Source organism: Euprymna scolopes, chromosome 43, assembly GCF_053919585.1.
Source record: "Euprymna scolopes isolate OS-2025 chromosome 43, ASM5391958v1, whole genome shotgun sequence".
Lineage (NCBI taxonomy): Eukaryota > Metazoa > Mollusca > Cephalopoda > Sepiida > Sepiolidae > Euprymna > Euprymna scolopes.
In genome coordinates this window covers 25,739,551-25,760,840 of record NC_136524.1, presented here as the reverse complement: position 1 = coordinate 25,760,840, position 21,290 = coordinate 25,739,551, and the positions used below count along the sequence as shown (strand labels likewise).

At 33.4% G+C, this 21,290-nt stretch overlaps 1 protein-coding gene across 4 annotated transcripts in view; it reads right to left on the bottom strand.

Moving 5' to 3' along the window:
• LOC145268246 (protein NipSnap-like) overlaps nucleotides 1–19,239 on the bottom strand; it is a 66,452-nt gene extending 47,213 nt beyond the window's left edge. For 3 of the 4 annotated variants that reach the window (XR_013864863.1, XR_013864864.1, XM_080123575.1), the window contains exons 1-3: nucleotides 18,978–19,229; nucleotides 6,947–7,101; nucleotides 2,288–2,333 (exon numbers count right to left, since the gene is read on the bottom strand). Coding sequence is in view for 2 of the 4 variants with exons in the window: in XM_080123575.1 (XP_079979701.1) it covers nucleotides 2,288–2,333; nucleotides 6,947–7,101; nucleotides 18,978–19,039 (263 nt within the window). In the remaining 2 variants the exon portion in view is untranslated. Of the gene's footprint in view, nucleotides 1–2,287; nucleotides 2,334–6,946; nucleotides 7,102–18,977 lie in introns of all 4 variants that reach the window. The other variant, XM_080123574.1, reaches the window with a different exon arrangement.
• Nucleotides 19,240–21,290: the final 2,051 nt, after the last annotated feature.

The window sequence follows — 21,290 nt, the reverse complement described above, 5'->3', positions numbered from 1 at the left end:
CCCTTTACACAAAATAAAAATAAATCACAATTTCCCTAAAATTGATACAAAAATTTAGAAATGATAAACAACATATTGTCAATCTACTTCAGTGGTAGCATGTTTTGTTAATGGGCAGAATTAAATTGCAATTTCTTGGAATATACAACTCACAATAAAAACATTAAAATATCATTTTAAAGAAAATTTGATTTTGAATCCAGTCATATGTTTTATATTGATTGACACAGGAGAAATCTATTAATTGCTTATTTAAAAATTATGACGGTACTTGTACAGTTTAATCAAGACATTAAAAAATGAAAATATCAAAAAAAAAAAAAAAAAAGGTTATATTGTACGTATCCATTTTGGACTGAAGATCTCAAAAAAAAAATTTTCATATAATTTGATTGAGTAGGGTTTTTTTTTACAGCGGAAAAACACGTTTTTATGAGAGCGCGTTGAAGTCAGCCATTATGGAAATTTTTAACACGCCACCGGGAGATAACTCTATGTAAAGCGCCGAGACTCCCTCCCCATCTTTATTACTAGCTTTTCTTCCTAAAAATCGAACCTTTTGCTCGGTATCATAAACTGTTTTTTTAATGAAATTAAGTGAAATTTATTTTCGGAGAATTTTGTTCCATAACGGATACGTACAATATAGCTTTTTTCAGTATTTTCATTTTTTTTATGTCTTGATTAAACTGTACAAGTACCATTATGACTGTCAGATTAAGTAGCAGAATGTGCCTTTCCAGCGCTAAATGGTACGTCATTTGGTATTACTAAATCAACATTTAAAGGAGCCTGAATAACAAAATGAATAGAAAATTTTTCCAATTATGCACATGCTAAAATAAGATTGCCTGTTCTTTTGCTAATCTTAGAATAGATTTACATAGCATTTATCTCCCTTTGCTGACTCTTTTTATTTCTAACTCAACACCGGTTGAGGTTTTTTGCTACTCATCCTCGATCTAGTTTTAGCTGCCTTTTGCACGGTCCTGTGGCATAGTTTTTCTTTGGGCATCTCCGGTAAGAATTATCACCTTCTTTCTAATTATAGAATTGAATAGTGCCAGCATTATTTTTTAGAATTATATCTTTTAGGTAAACAAATTCTGTTTACCTACTGATCACATGTGGAACCTTCATCTAACTTATCATAATTCAGCTGTTAGTCAGCATAATTTGCATATTTTCCTCTCTACGAATATTTTTTTTTATGCCCAAATGCTATTTATTCTGTAAGTTTATCAAGTTTACAACTCTCTTTAAAATTTTAGTAACTCTTTGCCTTCATTTTGTATTTATGAGTTTCTGAAGCAATGTTTTGTTTTTATTCCTTTTAGTTTTATCTTTATCGGTGATTGATAAATATGTGTGAAATAGACCGTGCCTTAGAGTCTTATTTGTTTATGAAAGTTTATGCTAACTGCCCAAGGGTTGTGTACATTTCCATGAAATACATGCACCCCAGAGACAGTATACCTGTGAATTTGAAACACTTAATAAAGGGATGCACCACAGTGAAACAAAAGAAAAAGATGTTAAGTAAAGGTTGACTGGGCCTTTGTTTGAGAGAAACTCAGCCACTGAATAATAAAAACAATAACCCGTGAGAGGGAAATAACAATCAATAACAAAAAATTTGTGCACTTAGCCTGACGATTCTCTGCAGAGACAGAACATTGATGCCTAATAAAAATTAAAGAGAAAAATATGAACTACTTCCTCTATAGATGCTGGCAATAATAGTGATGTTTCTCCTAGGATGTAATGTAGGATTTTATTATAACGAATAAATATGTCTAAAACGGCATTGTAAAGTAACATAAGATGGTGGATAATAGTTTAGACATAATAAATTTGTATGTGTCATTTGGTACTTGTACAATTTAATCAAGATATTAAAAAATTAAAATATCGAAAAAAAAAAAGGTTATATTGTATTATAGAATGAAGTTCTCAAAAAAAAAATTTCACTTAATTTCATCAAGTAGTTTTTGTTTTACAGCAAAAACAAAACAATTTGTTATGATACTGAGCAAAAGGTTCGGTTTTTAGGAAGAAAAGATGGATACATACATTATCAGACATTTTTCACTTTTTTTTTTTAATATAGAGAAAATTATAGATAAGATCCTATATTTCATGGAATGAAGTCTTTAAAAATGACCAAAATCTGCCAATGAAATTGAAATTGTAGGTAAATTGCGTAACGTGTTCGAAATTCATCAAATCTGACAAAATCATTTTTAGATTCAATAAATGTGAGCTTAATTCGATTGCATATACTTACTATTGTTTAAGGTACTCTTCCATGCAATCAGGTTTTACACAATGAACTGAAAACAATATAAAAAAATAATTTTAGATAAAAAAAACAAAAAGAAAAAATAAATTTATATATTTGTAATAGTATAAGAAAACAATACAAAAAAAAAACAATCTGGATCAATTAGATTTAAGGCACCTCAAAATAAGCAAATATGAAAGGAACAGATTTGGGTGGACATCAGTTGCTTTCACTTTCTTAATTAAAAAATAATGTTTCAAGTATTATGATGGACATGTAGCTATTTAGATGAGCCCTATAGATTATGTTTAAATGAGAAGCTTAAAATTTTAAATATTAAAGATTCCATGTTGAAGGAAATAGCAATAAACTTTACTTTAGGATAAATTGCATAAATAAATAAATAATAAAACTAAACTAAATTAACATTTAAAGAAAAAGCAATGAATATGCTAATCTTGCCTATTAAATCCAACATCGTGGTTATTTTCCAGGTTACATCTTTAAACTTAGTATGTAAATATAATTTAATTTTTCCTCTTTTTAAAGTTACTCATTGTACAAGAAAAAAATGATAACTTTTTTCAACAAATTTTTTATCCCGTTTTTTTTTTTTAACACTATTAACAATGTTGATCATTTTACTCTGAAAAATCTTTCCCTCTTGTAAAAAAAAAGAGTCATTCTTTAATTTTGGTGGACAATGTGTAGAATTTCAATTTTAATAAAAATTTCTCAAACGGAAAACTTCAATGAATAAAATTTTACAGAAATTTCATTTTAAGAAATATGCCTTCTATGCCAATGAATAAAGGATTTCATCCCAATAATAATCAACACGATTCATAATTGTTGCTCTAATTGACTTTGCTGCTGAAAACCGACTCACTGTGTCTAGCATCCGATTCCAAACTAAAGCCGAATTCCAACTCCAGTTATCAAATCATTTTGCTGATCTCCAAGCACTTTAGCCTAATGAGTACTCAGCAGAAAACTCCTGTAGTCATTTAAAAACCAATCGCCTCACAGACCCTGGGTAAAACTAGACGGTAAGCAAAGGACTGGAACTCTGGCTGTACTATAGAACTTTAATCAAACCAAACAAGCCTGCTGCTTGAAGAATGACGACTTCTGCCAATTGCGTTGCGAGACTACTTATTCTATGAAGACCGATCTCGATACCTACTAGGGAAATGTAGCTGAAACGCAAGTTGCTTCAGTAGGAGATTCCCATAAGCTTTACCAAACTATTAAAGTGACGACCAAAGGAAACAGCAGCCTAAGTGAAATGTTGCTGGATACAAATGGAACCCCTATTTCCCAAATGGCAGATAGCACGATATGTTGGAAACAATATTTTGAAATCTTACTGAACCACGACCCTTCCCTCAACATCCCTCTCCCTCCCTAACAAACCTCCCCGAGTATGATGCCAACTGTGATCCACCAACGGAAGAGGTATGAAATGTCATCAAAAAACTAAAAAATAACAGAACTGCAGGAGACGACACACTTGTGAAACTATACAAGAGCTGTCCTGGCCTTATGGCCAGTCACCTACACCCAATTCTCAGCGCTGTATGGCGTTCTGAACAACTACCTCAGGATTAAAATGATGCAATACTTCTCCTCTCCTCCAAAAAGAGGGACCGTCGCGATTGCCGCAATTTAGAGGCATTACTTTGATTGATGTTGCCTTTAAAATCTTCTCAATTATTCTTCTGCTTTGTATCCAGAATATCCGAGACTGCCGAACCTGACCAAACCAAGCAGGATTTCATAGAGACAGAGGATGTACAGATCAAATTTTCTCCCTTAGGCGAATTTTAGAACAGCAGTGGATCTGTCAGCAATCCACCATTATTTCCTTCATTGATTTCACCACAGCTTTCCACTCGGTGGATCGCAGAAGCCTCTGGGACATAATGCGCCATGATGGCTTCCCAGCCAAGCTTCTCAACCTCATCAAGGCGTACTACACGCACACCACTAGAGTGAGGTTCTATAGGGAAGAATCTTATTCCTTTTTCGCCCAAACAGGCGTTCACCAGGGATATGTGCTCTCCCCTATTCAACTACATCATCAACTGGATTTGGTTAAGATCAAAGTGTAGTATCTGTTCTTCAGATGCTGCACTTTCATTTCTTGTTCTCTTTCGGTGGAGGATCAGTCCTTCACGACTGAGACAATTTTTTATTTTTGTACCTTTTCTTCACGTTAAAAAACGACCCTGGTGTCTCTGTCCCGTGGGGAGGCATAGTAAATAGGTACATTATCAACTGGATCCTAGAGAAGAGCTTGGCTAGCTTCACTGGTATCAGAGTAGACCACGACTGTTCCATCACCGATCTCAACTTTGCTGCCGACATTGCGATCCTTGAGAGTCTTACACGGCTGGCTCTGTTCAGTACACACTCGACAAGGTCAGTCGCATGCCCAAAATGGTTGTAATGAGAATCAACACTTCTAAGAAGAAAACATCCCCCCACTTGACAGAGAGGCTGTAACCCTCAATGATGAGGCTGTGGAGGAGGTCGAAAACTTCAAATACCTTGGTGCCAATTTTACAGCCATTAATCAATTGAAAGCCGAAATCATCACCCATATCACCCTGGCTAGAGCAGCCTTCATCTGTCTTCAAAAACAACTATGGTTTTGCCAGGAGATAAGACATACCACGAAGCTACGGATCTATGAGGCCATGGTTGGGACAGTTCTTCTCTATGGATGTTAGACCTGGCCACTGCATAGAGAGCATCTTTGTAAACTTGAAGTCTTCAATCACCACTGTCTCTGCTGCATCCTGCAGATTCACCTCTCCAACTGGATTCCTAACTCGACCATACTCGCTAGATGTAACATTCTTAGCCTGGAGGAAACTCTGCTGAAAAGGAGACTCTGGTGGTGCGGTCACGAGCTGCGTTTGGGGGATGAGTTCGTCTGTCAGTTGGTGGCGTCCATTGCATCCACTGGTTGGAAGAAGCACTAAGGTGACCTACTTAAGACTTGGCTTGCGACAGTGAAAGTAAATATGGAGATCATGTTCGGTCTTCGCATTTTTGATGCCTACCGTTGGAACCGTAAATGGCCGGATTATGCAGTTGACTCTGCTGCCGACTGACAGAGGTGGATGGCTTTGACGCAAGATGTGGTTAACACCATTGGGGTCAGCTCAACACATCCCAGGTGAATGCCGCTACAGGTGTAGGATTCATATCAAAGTTATTTAACATCGCAAATGGCTCAACAATAAAAGAGACACTGGTTTACATTTTTGTTTTCATTTTCGAGTTAATTTGAAAAATAATGTGTGTAAACATGCCTTTTTCTTACACTCATAATGGAACCAACCTTGAATCCCTGTGTATGGTCATTAACCCGACGGTCAACCAGTGTTTGGGACATCAAGAACTTATTAGAAAGAGCCTGCCTAACTGATTCAGAATGAATGCTGCGACCATGACCATTATACATATGCCATTTATCATATCAGAGCACAATTAGACAACATGTAATTTATAATTTCACAAGGCCATATCTATATATTAATACGATAATGTGCGTGTTATTTTGTGTGTCATGTTTACATCTATTTTCTTCTGAGTAACTGTCGTTTAATTGTTATGACCTTCCATTTCTTGTAATAAATAATTTTACCAAGAATTCTTCATAAGTTTTGGTTTCGGTTTTGATTATAACTAATGGCACTCAAGTCATCTATTTTTTATATATAATTTTACCAAGAATTCTTCATAAGTTTTGGTTATGGTTTTTAATTAAAGCTGAAGGGATTCAAGTTATATATATATATATATATATATATATATATATATATATATATATATATATTTTTTTTTTTTTCTTTATAAGTTTTGGTTTAAGCTGATGCACCCAAGTCATATGGATATTTTTTTGTTAATTTTGGAATCACAACTTTTCATTTTACGACCAGGCTACACTGGGCATCCCTGCTAGCTTAGATGAATACTTTTGAAGTTTTAACAAAAGAGCTACACTAATAATATCAGGGCTTATCCATTTATGCTGAACATTCACAGAATGTCAACATCATGAAAGCGTTCGCTGTGGGGTTTCCACAGATCTTGCTAGTTTTATATAAATTTAGGTATTTTGGTGTTCAAACTTAATTACAGGATTAATGATTTCCTAGTATTAATATTTTTCTTCTAAATCAGATTACCCTCCCCTCCCCACATTAAAAATAACCATCTTTCTTACATTCTTTGGCAGGCATGGTTTTATCAACCGATTTCTTCACATTCAATAACCCTTATGTCATGAAATTATAATAAAGCAACAATATTTCCTAAATGGAAATAATCTTTAAAAGTAAATTGGCTTGTATTTTTTCTCAATAATGATATTTTTTCTTTAATAGAAATCGCTCGAGACAAGGCATGAAGCCACTTGATATACGGAGCTAACAAGAACGAAAGATGATTATTTCAAAGACAGGAAATGCCTTTTGACTTTAGTCTTGAAAAGATCAAGGCACTAGGTAAAAGGAAAACAGGGAGCAGGAAGAGAGTTCCAAAACCTTACAGTCCTTTGAAAGAAGCTACTGGGATAGGAAGCTGTATTACAATGGAGGTATTTAAAACGGCAAATTGATGGAGGCATCAAGAAGTGAAATGGCATACCTTGTAATTCATTGACCGTTTCTTTTGAAGAAAGTTGGCTTGAATGTGATTCACTACTGGTTGGCAGTGTGCGCACACGCAGCAGGTTTTTAAACCAGCCCCTACTTTCATTTTCAGCAGTATCTGCATGCTGGCCGCGTTGAGAAATTAATGGCCTAAAATAAAAAAGAAAAAAAATGTTAAAAAAATTATATCAAATTGAAGAAAAACAAATACAAGATGTGTAGATACAAAAGTTGTAAAGTAATTGTTCAAACACTCATACATATTGTTACAACATGGTTGTCTTCAAATCAAATGCCATAAATCATTAATAATCAAATTTTGTTCATCTCATCATTTTCAATCCTCTCATAATATTCATCGTTCAACTAACAATCTCTACCTCAGGGGTTTCTAAACTATGGCCTGTGAGCCAGATCTGGCCCGCAGAGCCCTTATGAAATACAAAAATATTCAGGAGAAATTAAAAAAAAAAATAGAAACGTGTGAAAACAGTTTGATAGTTTTTCTTTTTGTTCATAAAATGATTAAAAAAAATTAGGTTTTGGGGAATCACTTTCACTAAAAAAGCAAAATTAATGACAGCATAAAACATGTCCAGGTAAATTTTTTTTTTTTTTTAAAATTATTTTGGCCTGCATAGCTCTAAAAAGTCAGCAATAAGTTTCTTGTTTTGCTAATGAGATCTTGGACACTTTGCTGAATAGATTGTAAATAAGGAAAACACATTATTGGTTAATTAGTTATTTTTTTATATTAAACTTTTAAGATAAAAAAAAATGGTGGAATTAGTTTCCAAACCAATACAATAAGTTTTGTTTTAAGAGTTACCCTCCAAATCATACTTTATAGGTTAAAATAAAACCAATCATATTCCTCTAGGTATTTAGTTCTCTCCCTCCGCAAAATCTATGACACTAAGATCAGAAAGTAGGATGGAAAAAGTCAATGCTCCAGAGCAGAGGTTTCCAAACTATGAACCGGCCTGCCGAAGTCTGTAATTTGGCCCAGAGAGCTCTTATGCAAAACATAAAAATACTCTGGATTTTTTTAAAAATAGAAAGGTGTGAAAATAATGTGGTGGATTTTTCTTTTTGTTCAAAAAAAAAAAAAAAAAATGGTTATAAAACGAAGAGATTTTAAAGAACCACCTATAATCTATGTTATAAATCTCACCTGTCTGCTTAAATGTATGTATATATGCATGTTTTATATCTGCCTAAAACTTTCGACAGAGGCAACGGTTGGTTGGTTGTTTTTGTTTTACGGCATATCAACCCTTTTTGGGTTATTTAATGCCGAATCCAAAGATTTTGAAGAAAAATTTTTTAATAGAATATATTTGTTGTTTTCAAGTCGGTTTCTATTTAACCCATAGTTGGGACCCTAACAGGTACTACCACTCCGGGTCAGAGTGGATCTGGGAGCAATGGTAATTAAAGGGTGGCTCCACACTCCCCAAAGCCCGCAAACTGGGGCCTCAATACTGGATATAGTTTAAGGTCATATCCAGGACCGACAGAGGCAACGGATTTTCACGGGATTGGTATCGTTTTGAAGCTTGGACCTTCAGATGACAAATATCGAAAAATTGGCTAAAAACATTAATTCCTTCACCCTCCACTGGGTACTTTTCTACAGGGAGGGGGGGTCACTTTTTTCATTTATTATTTTCGAAAGTCATCCTCTCTTTTCCATTGACTAGCGTTAGTTTAAATTTACGTCACTTCTGTTTTGGTGATGGGCGTAACAGCAAAGACGTAATTTTTTTTCACATTCTTTTCCTCTTCCACAGTACAGGTTCGAGCCTGCTTGCCTGCCTACTACCATTGTTTTTTTTTTTTTGCACAACACACACCTCCAAACACCCGGGCAATGCTGGGCACCCAGGCTAGTCTATAATATAAATATCACCTGTCTGTTTAAATGTATATATATATATATATATATATATATATATATATATATATATATATATATGTTTGTTGTTCATACGCATTCACAAAATTTTTTTTGTTTTTTTGTTGTTAGGAAAGATAAAAAGGTAAAAAATGAAGATACTAAAAGAAATGCATAGAATAAAATAATTTTAAAAAAATATATAACAAACAAAAAAAAAAAAAACGAGAATCCAACAAATCAAAATAATCAAATATTTAGCAGAAATTATTATCCGAAAAGCGGTGATTTAAATAAAAAAAAAAAACTTTTTAATTTCAATTGTCGTTCATAAAAACAAAATCGACTATTGTGACTGAGCACTACTTGTTTTTTGAACTGGATAAAAGCATTAAAATACATTACAATGCAAAACTAATCCAAGTAGGTAGAAGAGTAGCTTATCTTGCCTTTGATGCTTTTTGGTTTGTTGGGTTCTCTTAAAAGAACTCCCCAAAACGGTTAATTGTTACTTTTAATTATTTTGAATGCACTATTTTTTTTTTATTACAATATATTTTTCTACTTTATTTTTTTTTGGTTATTTTAGCAGCAGGTATTACCTAAAAAAGCGGTGAAAAGTGAGGATACCGATTAAAATAATTAAAACTAAGTATTGAAGTAATTACAAAAAAAAAAAAAAAAAACCCCAAAAAAACCCAAAGAAGTTTTGTTTCATTTCCTTAGAATAGGATTTCATGTTTTTGTCTTTAAATCAACATTTACTTCTTAATATAACTTTGAAACAAACTATTTTTAGTCGCGGAGGCAGGTAAGGACTCGGTCAACATTACTGTTAGAATTTATCATCACAGAAAAAAAAAAATACAAAAAAAGAAAATTGAATAATTAACAAAATATGAACATGTATTTTTTTACTATTTTATCACAATGACGACCGGCCACCTTTTTTTTGAGTGGGGGTGGGGGTCTGTTTATCTTTTGAAGAGGGGGGGGTTATTTGGCAATTGTGACCTGGTAGACTAACACAAAACCAACCTACGCATACAACAATGACAACCGATCGTTTCAAGCTCACCTGAAAACCACTACAAAATAAATAAATCAATAAAATAATTTTTTCATTTCTGTTGTCGTTCAAAAATAAAAACAAAATTGATTTTTGTGACTGGACACTACTTGTTTTTTTGAACCGAATAAAAGCATTAAAGTACATTACATTAAATCCAGCACCTCCCAAAAATGGATAGGAACAAAAATAAAAATTGCCTCACTCTAGAAAGATTTCTCCTCCACTGATTGAGGACAGAAAAAGTGAAGTGCAGTATCAGTACAAATACTACACTGATCTCGACCTCCACAACATATTTCTCTTGAATTTGTGTAATTTTTTTTTCAGAACAAATCATCATAATATCTACGATTTGCAAATGCACATTGTACATTTATTTTGATCGACTTTTATAAAATTCACGCTCTTCCGTCCTTTCAAGTGTTCGTTGATCTTTTTTATATAAATAAAGCGAAACTCAAAAGCTGTCAGCAGCCTTTCATGCTGGGATGTCTTGAAAGCAATTATCTTTGATCAATGCTGGGAAAACCCTTCATATCAGACAATTGCTATTCATTTGAGAGTTACCCCCTTTTTCAAGGGAGCTTGGTTTCCCCAACATCATGGGGAAACAAATAAATGAAACAGCAGAAAACTGAACTGGCCTTCAGCCAACCTTCATTTCTGCACCTGCGCGAACTGATTCACTTAGCAAGTCAACTTTTTGATTGACATCGCTAAATTTGAACGTTTTTCACTTTCTATGGCTTTGTGGCATAGCAGTAAGACGTCAGGTTTTCTTTCACTTTCTTTTCCGCCCTCGCGTCACGGGTTCAAGCCTGCCTGCCTACTAACACTTTTTTTTTTCTTTTACACCCAGGCAATACCAGGTACCCTCCGCTAGTATTATATAAAACACTAATATTTGAAAGATATACACTTCAATATAAAATGCGTCTGTACATCACCATGGTACATTCATTTTGACCACAGGTGCCAGTGTCTGCAATTATAATGGGCAGGCAGTGGTTCCAACTAACAACTGTACTTAAATTGTTTTTTTTACAAGTGAGGTGGGCATACTTCATCCGGGTAATACTGGTACACAGGTCCAGCTAGTTTATTATAAAAGTACTATAAAAATATAAATGTATCATAAAAATATAAAAGTATTATAAAAAGATAATACAAGTAATGAATAAATCAATTACTTAATTGTTAGCATTAAAAAAGCCTAGTGTAAAAAAACAAACAAAAAAAAACATGTACACATTTTCCACCTGTCCAGTAATGTGCTAATCTATTATATTAAGAGCAAATGTCTATTTGTATGTCCAGCTAAAACCTGAAAAATACACAACAAACTCCAGCAGAATTGGTGGGTTTTTTCAAGAAAGAAAACTAAATTGGTATGGTATAACTCCAGATGTATAATAGTTAAAATAAAAACAATAAAAAAAAAACAATAAAAAACGAATACAAAATGTATATGTGCTATACATGAAAGTTGGAAAGTCATTGTTCAAGCACTTACACCTATTATTACTAAATGATCATATTTTTTTATTTTTTTTTTTTTTTTACACGGTGGTCACCACTTATCAAGGCCCGGAAGCCACTCAGGGATAAGGGTTATTGCAAGGACAGTACGTTAGTGTGGAGATTTGATGAAGTGTTTACTTAAAGTGTTTATTCAAATCCAAAATAAAATTTTGTTCATTCCATTCATTATTTTCATAATACTCCCTACACTAAAAAGCAAAAATAAAATAAAATTTTCAATGACGTATGTACCAATTACAGAAAGAAAATATATTCCAAAAATTGCATAAGCTGATTAATTCATTTTATTTTTATAAGAAAAATTATTTTAAGCAAATTTGAGTTTTTTCTAATGCCCCCATGTTAAAAATAGCTTTCTAAAATCCTGCAAGTTTTAATTATTTGGAGTTATTTTCCTTGTTTTCAATATGGTAGTGTTGGGAGATAGTTGCTGTTGGTTTGGTTATAAAATTTGATTTTTTTAGTTAAAAATAAAACTACTTGATCAATTTACATGATTTTTGGTGTATGATATTTTTTTTTTCCATCATGAATACGTATGTTATATAATGGGGCTCTAAAAAGGTTTATGTTATGTTGTGTATGAATACCTTCTATAACGGTGTATACATTGAATAGTTGGATTTTATATTTTATCTGTATATTCATGTACGTGTAAATGTGTGCATGTATATACGTTGTATCATTTAGTTGATCGTCTAGTGTGTATTTTTTAACATTTATGCAACAGTTCTAACAGGAAACGATTGACGTGGATGTGTCAAAACAGTTGTAGACAAACAGTTCTTTTTAACAGATGTAAATAACACAACACATACCTGAATTATTTACGAACATTTATTTTTAATGATCCAGCTGGCATCTTCAAAGATTACACGTTTTTACATCTTGGCTGCCTAAAATGACCCCCCCCTATCCCACCCTCATTTTGAGTCGTCCGTCCTCTCTGATGTCCAGCTAACAACTACCTAGAATCACCCCAAATCTACATGTCATTACGTGTCTCAGACCAACAGCTGATGTCCCCAATCTAGTTATTTGTTTATGCAAACCAAAATCATGTTTACATTTCTTTTCTATTTTCACATTCCTTTTGCGATATTACATATCAATCATTTTTTCCCAATTTAATTGTTTATTTTCTAATCATAATAATTGATCCAGTGACCCACCGTCACTCAAATCAATTAATAATAAAGATGTTTTGACCCTTGGCCCTGCTTGCCACAGTTAAAACACAGCTACTATATTACAGCCCAAAGGGTCACAACATTACACATATATCATAGGGATTTTTATTCATTTTTAGTTTTTAATATCGGTGGAATTCTGGACAAGTACCTAATATTCTTCATTATTTAACTGACAATCTATCTCCTTACTTCTAATTCTCTAATGGATTTTAGCCTTTATAATTAATGATTCATGAGTAAAATTTAAGTATTCCTGTTATTTTCATCAGAAATATCCAATGTTGCCCATGTATTTTTTCTTTTCTTATTATTTGGGAGTCACCACTTATCAAGGCCTGACGGCCACTCGAGGATAAGGTTTAATGAATGTAAGGTGTTAGTGTAGTAATCGTTAATGGTATAAATTGGGTAGAATTTGATTATTTATGGGGACAACTCAACAAAAACCTGTTTACATTGGATTTAGAGGCTACAATGTTGTATTCAACCAGAAAGCAGGACAGCGGAACAGTGTTCCACAGACGGGCAGTTCTGAGAAAAGAAACTTTGTTCATGGAATGGAATCTGCATTTAGATTTAGACATAAACAGAGAGTGGGGAAATCATATATAGTGGTCATAGCTAGTCAAGTGTTTTTTTGTAAAAGTTTAAATTATATTTTATTCTTGTGTTTTAATGTATTATAAAATATTATTTATGATGAATAAATCAATTATCTAATTTGAATAAAATAGTATACGCATCAAGTGCGCTTGAAAGCCAAATACAACATAATATTAGAAAAATAAACAAATATTTTACTTGTTTGAAATTTATCACAAATATATTTCAGAGGTATACTCCATCTTCAGTGTGTTGTTTTGTTTTTTTCCTTTTCTTCTTCCTTGCCACAGACTTCTTTCTCAAACTTTATAACATGGTAAGGAAGAAGAAAAGGAAAAAAAAGAAACAAAACACACTGAAGATGGAGTATACCTCTGAAATATATATGAACTCTCATCCTTGACAATTATCTAATTGTTATCATTAGAAAACTTAGTGTAAATTAAAATATCTATATAAACAAGTTCCTTTTGCCAGTAATCTATTATATAAAGGGCAAATGTATTTTTATATGTCTAGCTAAAAAAACAATAAACACCCACAAAGTTAGTATTTAAAAAAAATAAGTGAAGCATGTATAGTCTCCCGTGAGAACGAGGCATAAAAATAATAGTAATTTTTTATGCCTCGTTCTCAGGGGGGACTATGCATACTTCACTTGTTTTTTTTTGAGTTCAGCATTTGCCCCCCCCCTCCATTTAGCCCTTAAAGTCCCTAGGGGACGTCAAATCCTGGTGAAAATGAATGAACAGTGCAGTTTAAGGCCTTAACATATGTAAATTTGAGTTCTACACCATGCAAAAGAAATGACTGTCTGTTACTTTTTTACTTGTTTAATGTTTGTGCAAAATTTCAAAAAATTCCAAGGCATAATTATTGAGAAAAGTACAGACAGACGAACGGACAAGAGTGAATTTACAGGTCTACCCTCTTTTCCTTGGAGGACCCCCCCCCCCAAAAAAAAAGAAAAAAATAGATTTTTTTTTAAAATAGAAAAATGGGCTGGGTAAAAAAAAAAAAAAAATTTTTAAATGAGGAGATAAAGAGGGCGGGGAACTGGGGAGGGAGAAAGAGTTAGGGAAAGTAAATTATTTAAAATTTAATTTATTTACCAATTAGTTAAAAAGTAAATGTATCGACAATAGTTAAGGGTGACCAAAAGTAGCTCATTTCACTAGCAATGAGATGTAAAAGAATGCCATTTGTTTTCCAGGATCACTTCATACAGCCTTCATCCTCACTTTGTAAATGCTGAGTGTTTAGCAAGCAAGCATAAAATATAATTACTTTAGTTTTCGGTATCATTTGACCAAGTGTAATGTAGTGTTTACACTTTAACTGTGTTGTTATATTTCAACCACTCATCTAGCTGAAAACACTATCAATAATTTCCCCCACTCTTTATCAGTGCCTAAACCTAAATGTAGATTCCATGAACAAAGCTTCTTTCTTAGAACTGAACGCCTGTGGAATTGTCTTCCGTTTTCCTGCTGACTACAATATGGATGTCTTCAAGTCTAATGTAAACAAGTTCTTGATGAGCCGTTCCATATAAGTTAACAAATTTACCGAATCTCCATTACTAATGATTACTATATTGTCCAATTTCTACTGTACAGGCTTTAACCCTTATCCTCGAGTGGCCTCTTGGCCTTGATAAGTCGTGATGCCTGTGTAAAAAAAAAAAAAAAAAAAAAAAAAGAATAAAAATCCGACTCAGCATTTTTTTTTAAAGTGCAAATGAAAGAATTTATCTGCAGTTCTTCCAATAATAGCATGCTTCATTATGTTTCAAAAGTTTTTCATGCACACGTGTTTTACAATGCTCTGCAATATAACATGTGCTTTTTTAAAGTCTCTCTCCTCACCACCTCATGCTCTCAACTTTACATGTCCATTTTTCCTAACACTCACTTTTCCTCTCTCTTTTTCAACCACATGCTGTCATTTTTTTCTACCCTTTTTTTTATCACACACGCTCGCATACACTTGCTAATTTTCATATCGCTAAAACAGCTACTGCTGCTGATATTTTCGCTAGTCAGCTATCCTATGGCTGCTACTGATTTTCTCACATGCTCCCATACACGCTATGTTACCATAAGAGTGCACCACTTCATTACGTGAAAATTGAACTCTGGTTTCTTAGCCATTAATGAATATTCTAAACATTATGTCAAATGGGTCGGTTAAATTTATTTAAATATATATATTTTTTTAATTACATTTTCACCTCAAACAAGGCACATTGCCACTTTGATGTAGGGAGCTACTATCAGTGACATAAGCTACAGGGGTACTATGTAGGGAGTTAGGCAGCAAGATGTCGGTTCACGTTACACTTGAACTTCTGCATGTCAGTACAGTTAGGGAAGAGGAACCCGGAAGAGAATTCCAAAGTCTAGCAGTTCTGGGGAAGAAACTATTGGAGTAGAAGGCTTTCTTACATCTAGGGATCTCAACTGTGAAGGGGTGGGATTTTGCTGCTTGTCGGGTTTGTTGGGGGTATTTACATCGAGGGGGGTACAAGTGCTTGCAGTTTGTCGGAGCATTCACCGTTAAAGTACTTGTAGAATAGGCAGAGGGATGCTACATTTCGTCAATGGGACAGAGGCTGAAGCTTAGATGACAGTTTAGGACCTATCAGGTTGGCGACTCTCTTTTGAACCATGTCTAGGAGCAAGAGACTAGTAGCAGATGCACCAGCCTAAATATGACAACAATACTCCCAATATGGGCGAATGGTGGCCTTATAGAGGTACAGGATACTTTCGGGCGTTAGTAGCTTTCTAGCACATTAGAGAGAACCTATCTTTTTCGCAGCGGCCCTGAAGGACGTTCCAAAAGTCATGCCTTCTATTTTTTTTTTATTCCATTCAAATAGATCAAGAGATTGCAAACTGCATTGCTATGATGAGAGAACTTATGCATTCATGACCTGAAAGTTTCATCTCTCTGTTATAGATATTGACAGTGTAAAACTCTAAGAAAGCAACACCTCACATGAGCATGCATCAGAAACATATGAATCATCGAATTCATCCATGCAGAAAATAATTGAACTGTTTAACATTTATCAGCGCATGTTGAACGTTTACATGGCCAATTCAGCTGATGTCAATACAAGTAGGATAGGTTTGTCAATTTTTTAATTTTTTTAATTTTCTTCCTTTGAAGATTGTAATGATTGGAACATTGCCCTGCTTTTTTATTGAAACCAACCGGGAGCTCTTTTTAGTATCCTCGTTGTTCCCTTAAGTGCAACTGTCTGGATCTCTTTTGCACTTGGTTTACCAGGAATATTAGTTAGGTAGGACCTCAGGTTCTTCTTCATAAGCCCTGTGGCACCTATAATAACTGGTATGATTGATATCTCTCTAAGATTCCAGTTTCTTTTCATATCATACATGAAACCTTGATATTTGGTCTGTTTCTCTCATTCAGCTCTGTTCAGACCTCCATCATTAGGGACACTCATTTCAACCAAGGTTGCAACTCTTTCTGACTTATTCCATATAACTATGTCAGGTTTCACAGAGTGGCAACAGAGATGAGTAACGAAGTGGCGTTTTTTCTTAAACATTTGGCCTTGAAAAATAATCATAGTCTTGCAACTTGTATTTTGGCCTGTGTCATAAGTGCCAAACTCGCAATAACTTGCTCTTTCTAAGTTATCATTTTTATTATTAAAGGTTAAAGACTTTTTTTTTTTTTTTTTTAAACCTTACCATAACATTTACTTTTTAATTAAAAAAAAATGTTGCTGTAGCTTTTTTTTTTTTTTTTTAAATATTTTCATCTAATAGAAAATATCGTTGATTTTTCTCTTAATAGTCGCGTAAAGACTACATTTTGTATTATTACTGTTACCAACTTTGTGATGTTAAAAAAAAATATCGTTGGATCGAGCGAGCGTCCTAAATTATAAGATGAAAAAATGAATGAATCCATTAGTAAAAGAGAGTTGTCTTGTCTACCTCTGCACAGTAAACTATTGTTAAAAAAAAAAAAAAAAAAAAAAAATCTCCCAAAAATGGTATTATTGCAGTATCGCCGAAAATGGAGACGCCATTTTTTCGGGCACCTGTTGTCAGAATCCGAGGGAGGAATCGGTATTTTTTAAACTATGACCAAAGCATGAAAAAAAAAAAAAAAAAAAAAAATCTAGATAATAATTACTTCTAAAAACTAATTACTACGTACTACCCCAGTTTACCCCCCCCAACCTCTTCATGGTAAGAATGACTTTCGGAATAAACAACCCCCCAAACTTCGAAAGTCTAACGCTACAGGCTAACATGTTAGTCGCCATTAAAATGTAATGTAAAATATGCGTTCCTAGTCATGTCCCCGGGTAAACCGTTCATCGTCAACTTTAAAACGTCTAAGAAAAATGCAATTCTACCTAATTCGTATGAATTATTTTTAACTATAAATCACTTTCTACTCGATGAATTTTCGTAATACAAACACCGTGACACAGCGTTAGGGTTAGGGTTTAGGGTTTAGGGTTAGGGTTAGGGTTAGGTTTAGGGTTAGGGTTAATTCGCTGTCACGGTGTTTGTATAGTTTTACCGTAATTTTTGTATATATTACTATTTTCGACATAATTAAGTACGTAATATTGCTTTTACTTAAAACGACATCTTAAAAAATCGATTTGTTGACTATCTCATTGTTGAGATAGTCAACAAATCGATTTTTTATTTGATAAATTTCAAGTTTTTATACGAAAGTTTCTACGCAAGTTTTGGTGACGTCAGGTATTGTTGATCAAATTTGCAACTTTATTGAATTACCAATTCTTTAACAATATAAAGTATTGAACGTTTTACTTAATTTTAATGTAAACAGTGCTGTTCGTTTCGGCTACAAAAACAGGGTGGGGTGGGGGCTAGTACAAAGTCAAGGACAATTTCAGTTTGGACATCAAAAACTCCACATCATGGTTTTATGCACAATAATTACATTAGATTTTTAAACTTGATTTTCTCTCAATAAATAAATAAATAAATAAATAAAATAAATCGTCCCTTACATCAGTTTACGAATAGTGTAATTTTGTTTTTATATATAAAATGTGCAAGTTAAATTCAATTTTTACGGTACCGTTTGTTTATTGCATTGTTAGGTGAAAGTATAAAATAGTTAACAAAGCGTCCCTTCTCATATTAAGGATGGGGTTGAACATTATTATTTCAGTACTGTTAGTAAACTGCAGAAGTACTCAATTTTCCTGGGATGTGATGCCATTTTTTTTTGGTATCAGATTCAACTAAATAAAGGTAAAAAATGAAATTAACTGCATTTTCGGCGATCATTCACCTCACAAGGTCATTTCGTTTTGATTTTGTTTTCAACTAAAATGACATTGGCAAAATAAATAAATAAATAAATGAAATAAAAATAAATAAAAATAAAAATAAAATTATATAAACATGAATAAAAAATTTTTTCTTTCATCACAGAAACTTTGTTTTGAGAATTTTTATTTTATTTTATTTTTTTTCGAAAAAGTTGAGATTTTATTTATTGCTTACTTTGAATTTAAAAGAAATATTTAAAAAAAACTAGGTTAAGGTGGGTGGCGCAAGAAACATTAAAAAATATGAAAGGAAGGAAGGACAAAAACATGAGTTGAAGGACGAAGATGAAAATGCCGAATTATTTGTCCTTGGAATATTTCAGGATGTCTTATGTTTACAAAACAAATTCTTACCTGGCAAAAATGTATTTTTGCAGACCACAGAGTTCTTTTGCTTTCATGTGAAATCGAATCATGGTTCAAAAATGTATATTTTCACAAGAATAAACACGCTTTTGTTGTTTTTCAAGGGGGGCGGGGATAATACTTTGGATGGAGATATCAAAAGATGCTTCAAAGTTACTTCTCCAAAAACGTGTGTTCTTCTCTGACCGGACAGATTTTTTTCTCTCTCTATTAGTTATGACTTTCTCTACGTAAAAGTTTGCCTCGTTTTCAGATGGAAATCTCACTTTGTTAGGTCTGGCAACAAAATAAAAATCTAAGACTATCTTATTATTATTATTATTATTATTATTATATTTTTTATTAATATAATTTAAAAAATTAATTGATTAAAAAATAAGTTATCAATAATAAATATTATGGAACATTTTGTTATCGATTAGGTAAATTTAGGTGAATGTTCAGATAATATTTAAATTAAATTTTATTTTAATTCCTGTTTTTTTTTGGGTTTTTTTCATTTATTTATTAGGAGTGTGTCTTATTTTATTTTATTTCTTTTATGGAATTCCCTTCAAACAAAGCATGAAGCCACTTAATGTAAAGAGTTAAAAAAAGAAATACTACTTCAAAGTACAAAACCAGCCAATAATAAGTATGACTCAGAAAATAGAAAATCTTCCTCCTTTGTCAGAAACATCACTCATGGAATGTGAGGACTGACGGACAAAATAAAGAAAGCGAATGTTTGGAGGTTGCTGAAAGTAATCCCAATTTTTGTTCAATATAATACAAAGCGTAGTATCTGTTCTGATACTATATTTTATCATTTCTGCCCTTGGTTAGGGAAACGGAACTTCTTTTAGACTAGGGCAATTTTTATAACTGTCCTAATCCAGAGTACTCTATTTTAGGGAGCCGGATATCCACACTTACAAAAACCGACCTTATGAGACGAACTTCAATATATTAATAGTATGTAACGAAAACTGTCGCAAAAAAAAAAAAAAAAAAAAAAAAACAAACTTTTCTTATAACAACAGTGAAAGGATTTTTAGGAGAGGTAATTGTTTTACCTTCGTAATAAATTAAAGCAAAGAACAAGGCACAAAAAAAAACACAAACTCCTTTTTAAACAATAACAATGAAAAGTATTTTATTTGTAACAAGAACTGGCAGGTCAGGCTGCTAAAAGGGAAGAAGTAAAAGAAAGTGCTTTTAAGGTCGTCGAAGGTCAATCAGTACCGTGTCGTCCTCAGCTGGATAGCAGTTGTCTCAATCGAGACCGTCAATGCTATAGCGAGATGTCCGGTGGACAGGGGATGAAAGAGGATAGATGTTGCTATGCTGGCGGTCTGGATCTGACTGGCTGACATTCCCTTAAGACTTTTAGGGAGCAGATGAATTCATGCGCCCTGTTAGCTGATATGTCAGCCTGTGGCCGGAGAACTCAGAGGAGTGGGGGAGGGACATTGATTCACCAGAGAAAATAGTTCTCTGTGACTGCTACTGATTTATTTACTTACCTACATCATTTGGTATAGATTGAAAGAAGTTGGACAGTGAAGAAAGAAAATATAGAAAGTTCTTCAAGCTGTTGTAGTCTATCAGCAGTTATCTTCAGGTAAAAAATTGTTGATACTTGAGTGGCCAGTGGCCAGGGACAAGAGAGCGCAAGGAGACATCTTTCCTTGTTACATCCAAGGTTTTCTTTGCTAAGTGACCATGATTTCCAAAAGAACTCAACTAGGGACATATGAAATAAAATCACTGCGCCCTGCAAGTTGATTGGTCAGAGTGCGTGAATCACAACATAAGAAAAGCATGAAATAAAACTCCATTTAACACAAAACAAACTATGAGCATTAAAGGTCTGAATAACTTTTATCATCAGCAAAAGACTAGATTGAATGTGCGTGTTCAAAAAAGTTCATTTTTATGTGTCGTCAGCCTTTAAAATTAGTACAAAGTTAGGTGTTAGAATAAGCAGAGAAGTAAAAGGGTGAATGTTCATACAGAGTACTTATGCTTTGTTTTTTTTTTTGATCAAGTAATGGTAACAAAGCAGAGTGTTTGCTGGCTTTAACTTTTTGCCTGACTGCACCAGTGTGTTGTCTCTTCAGCATCTGGTTCCCTTCTCTCTTTGGACTTTTATCTCTTTTTAGGTAGCTCCCACACTTTGGTTGTTAAATTTATTTTTATTAGGCCCCACTCCCATTGGCCAATTAATTTTATTATTTTTCTCTCTTTGGTCAGATAGCTGCATTAAGCCTATGCATAGTGACATGTTTACACACTTTGTCTGTGACATCCGGTTGGGAG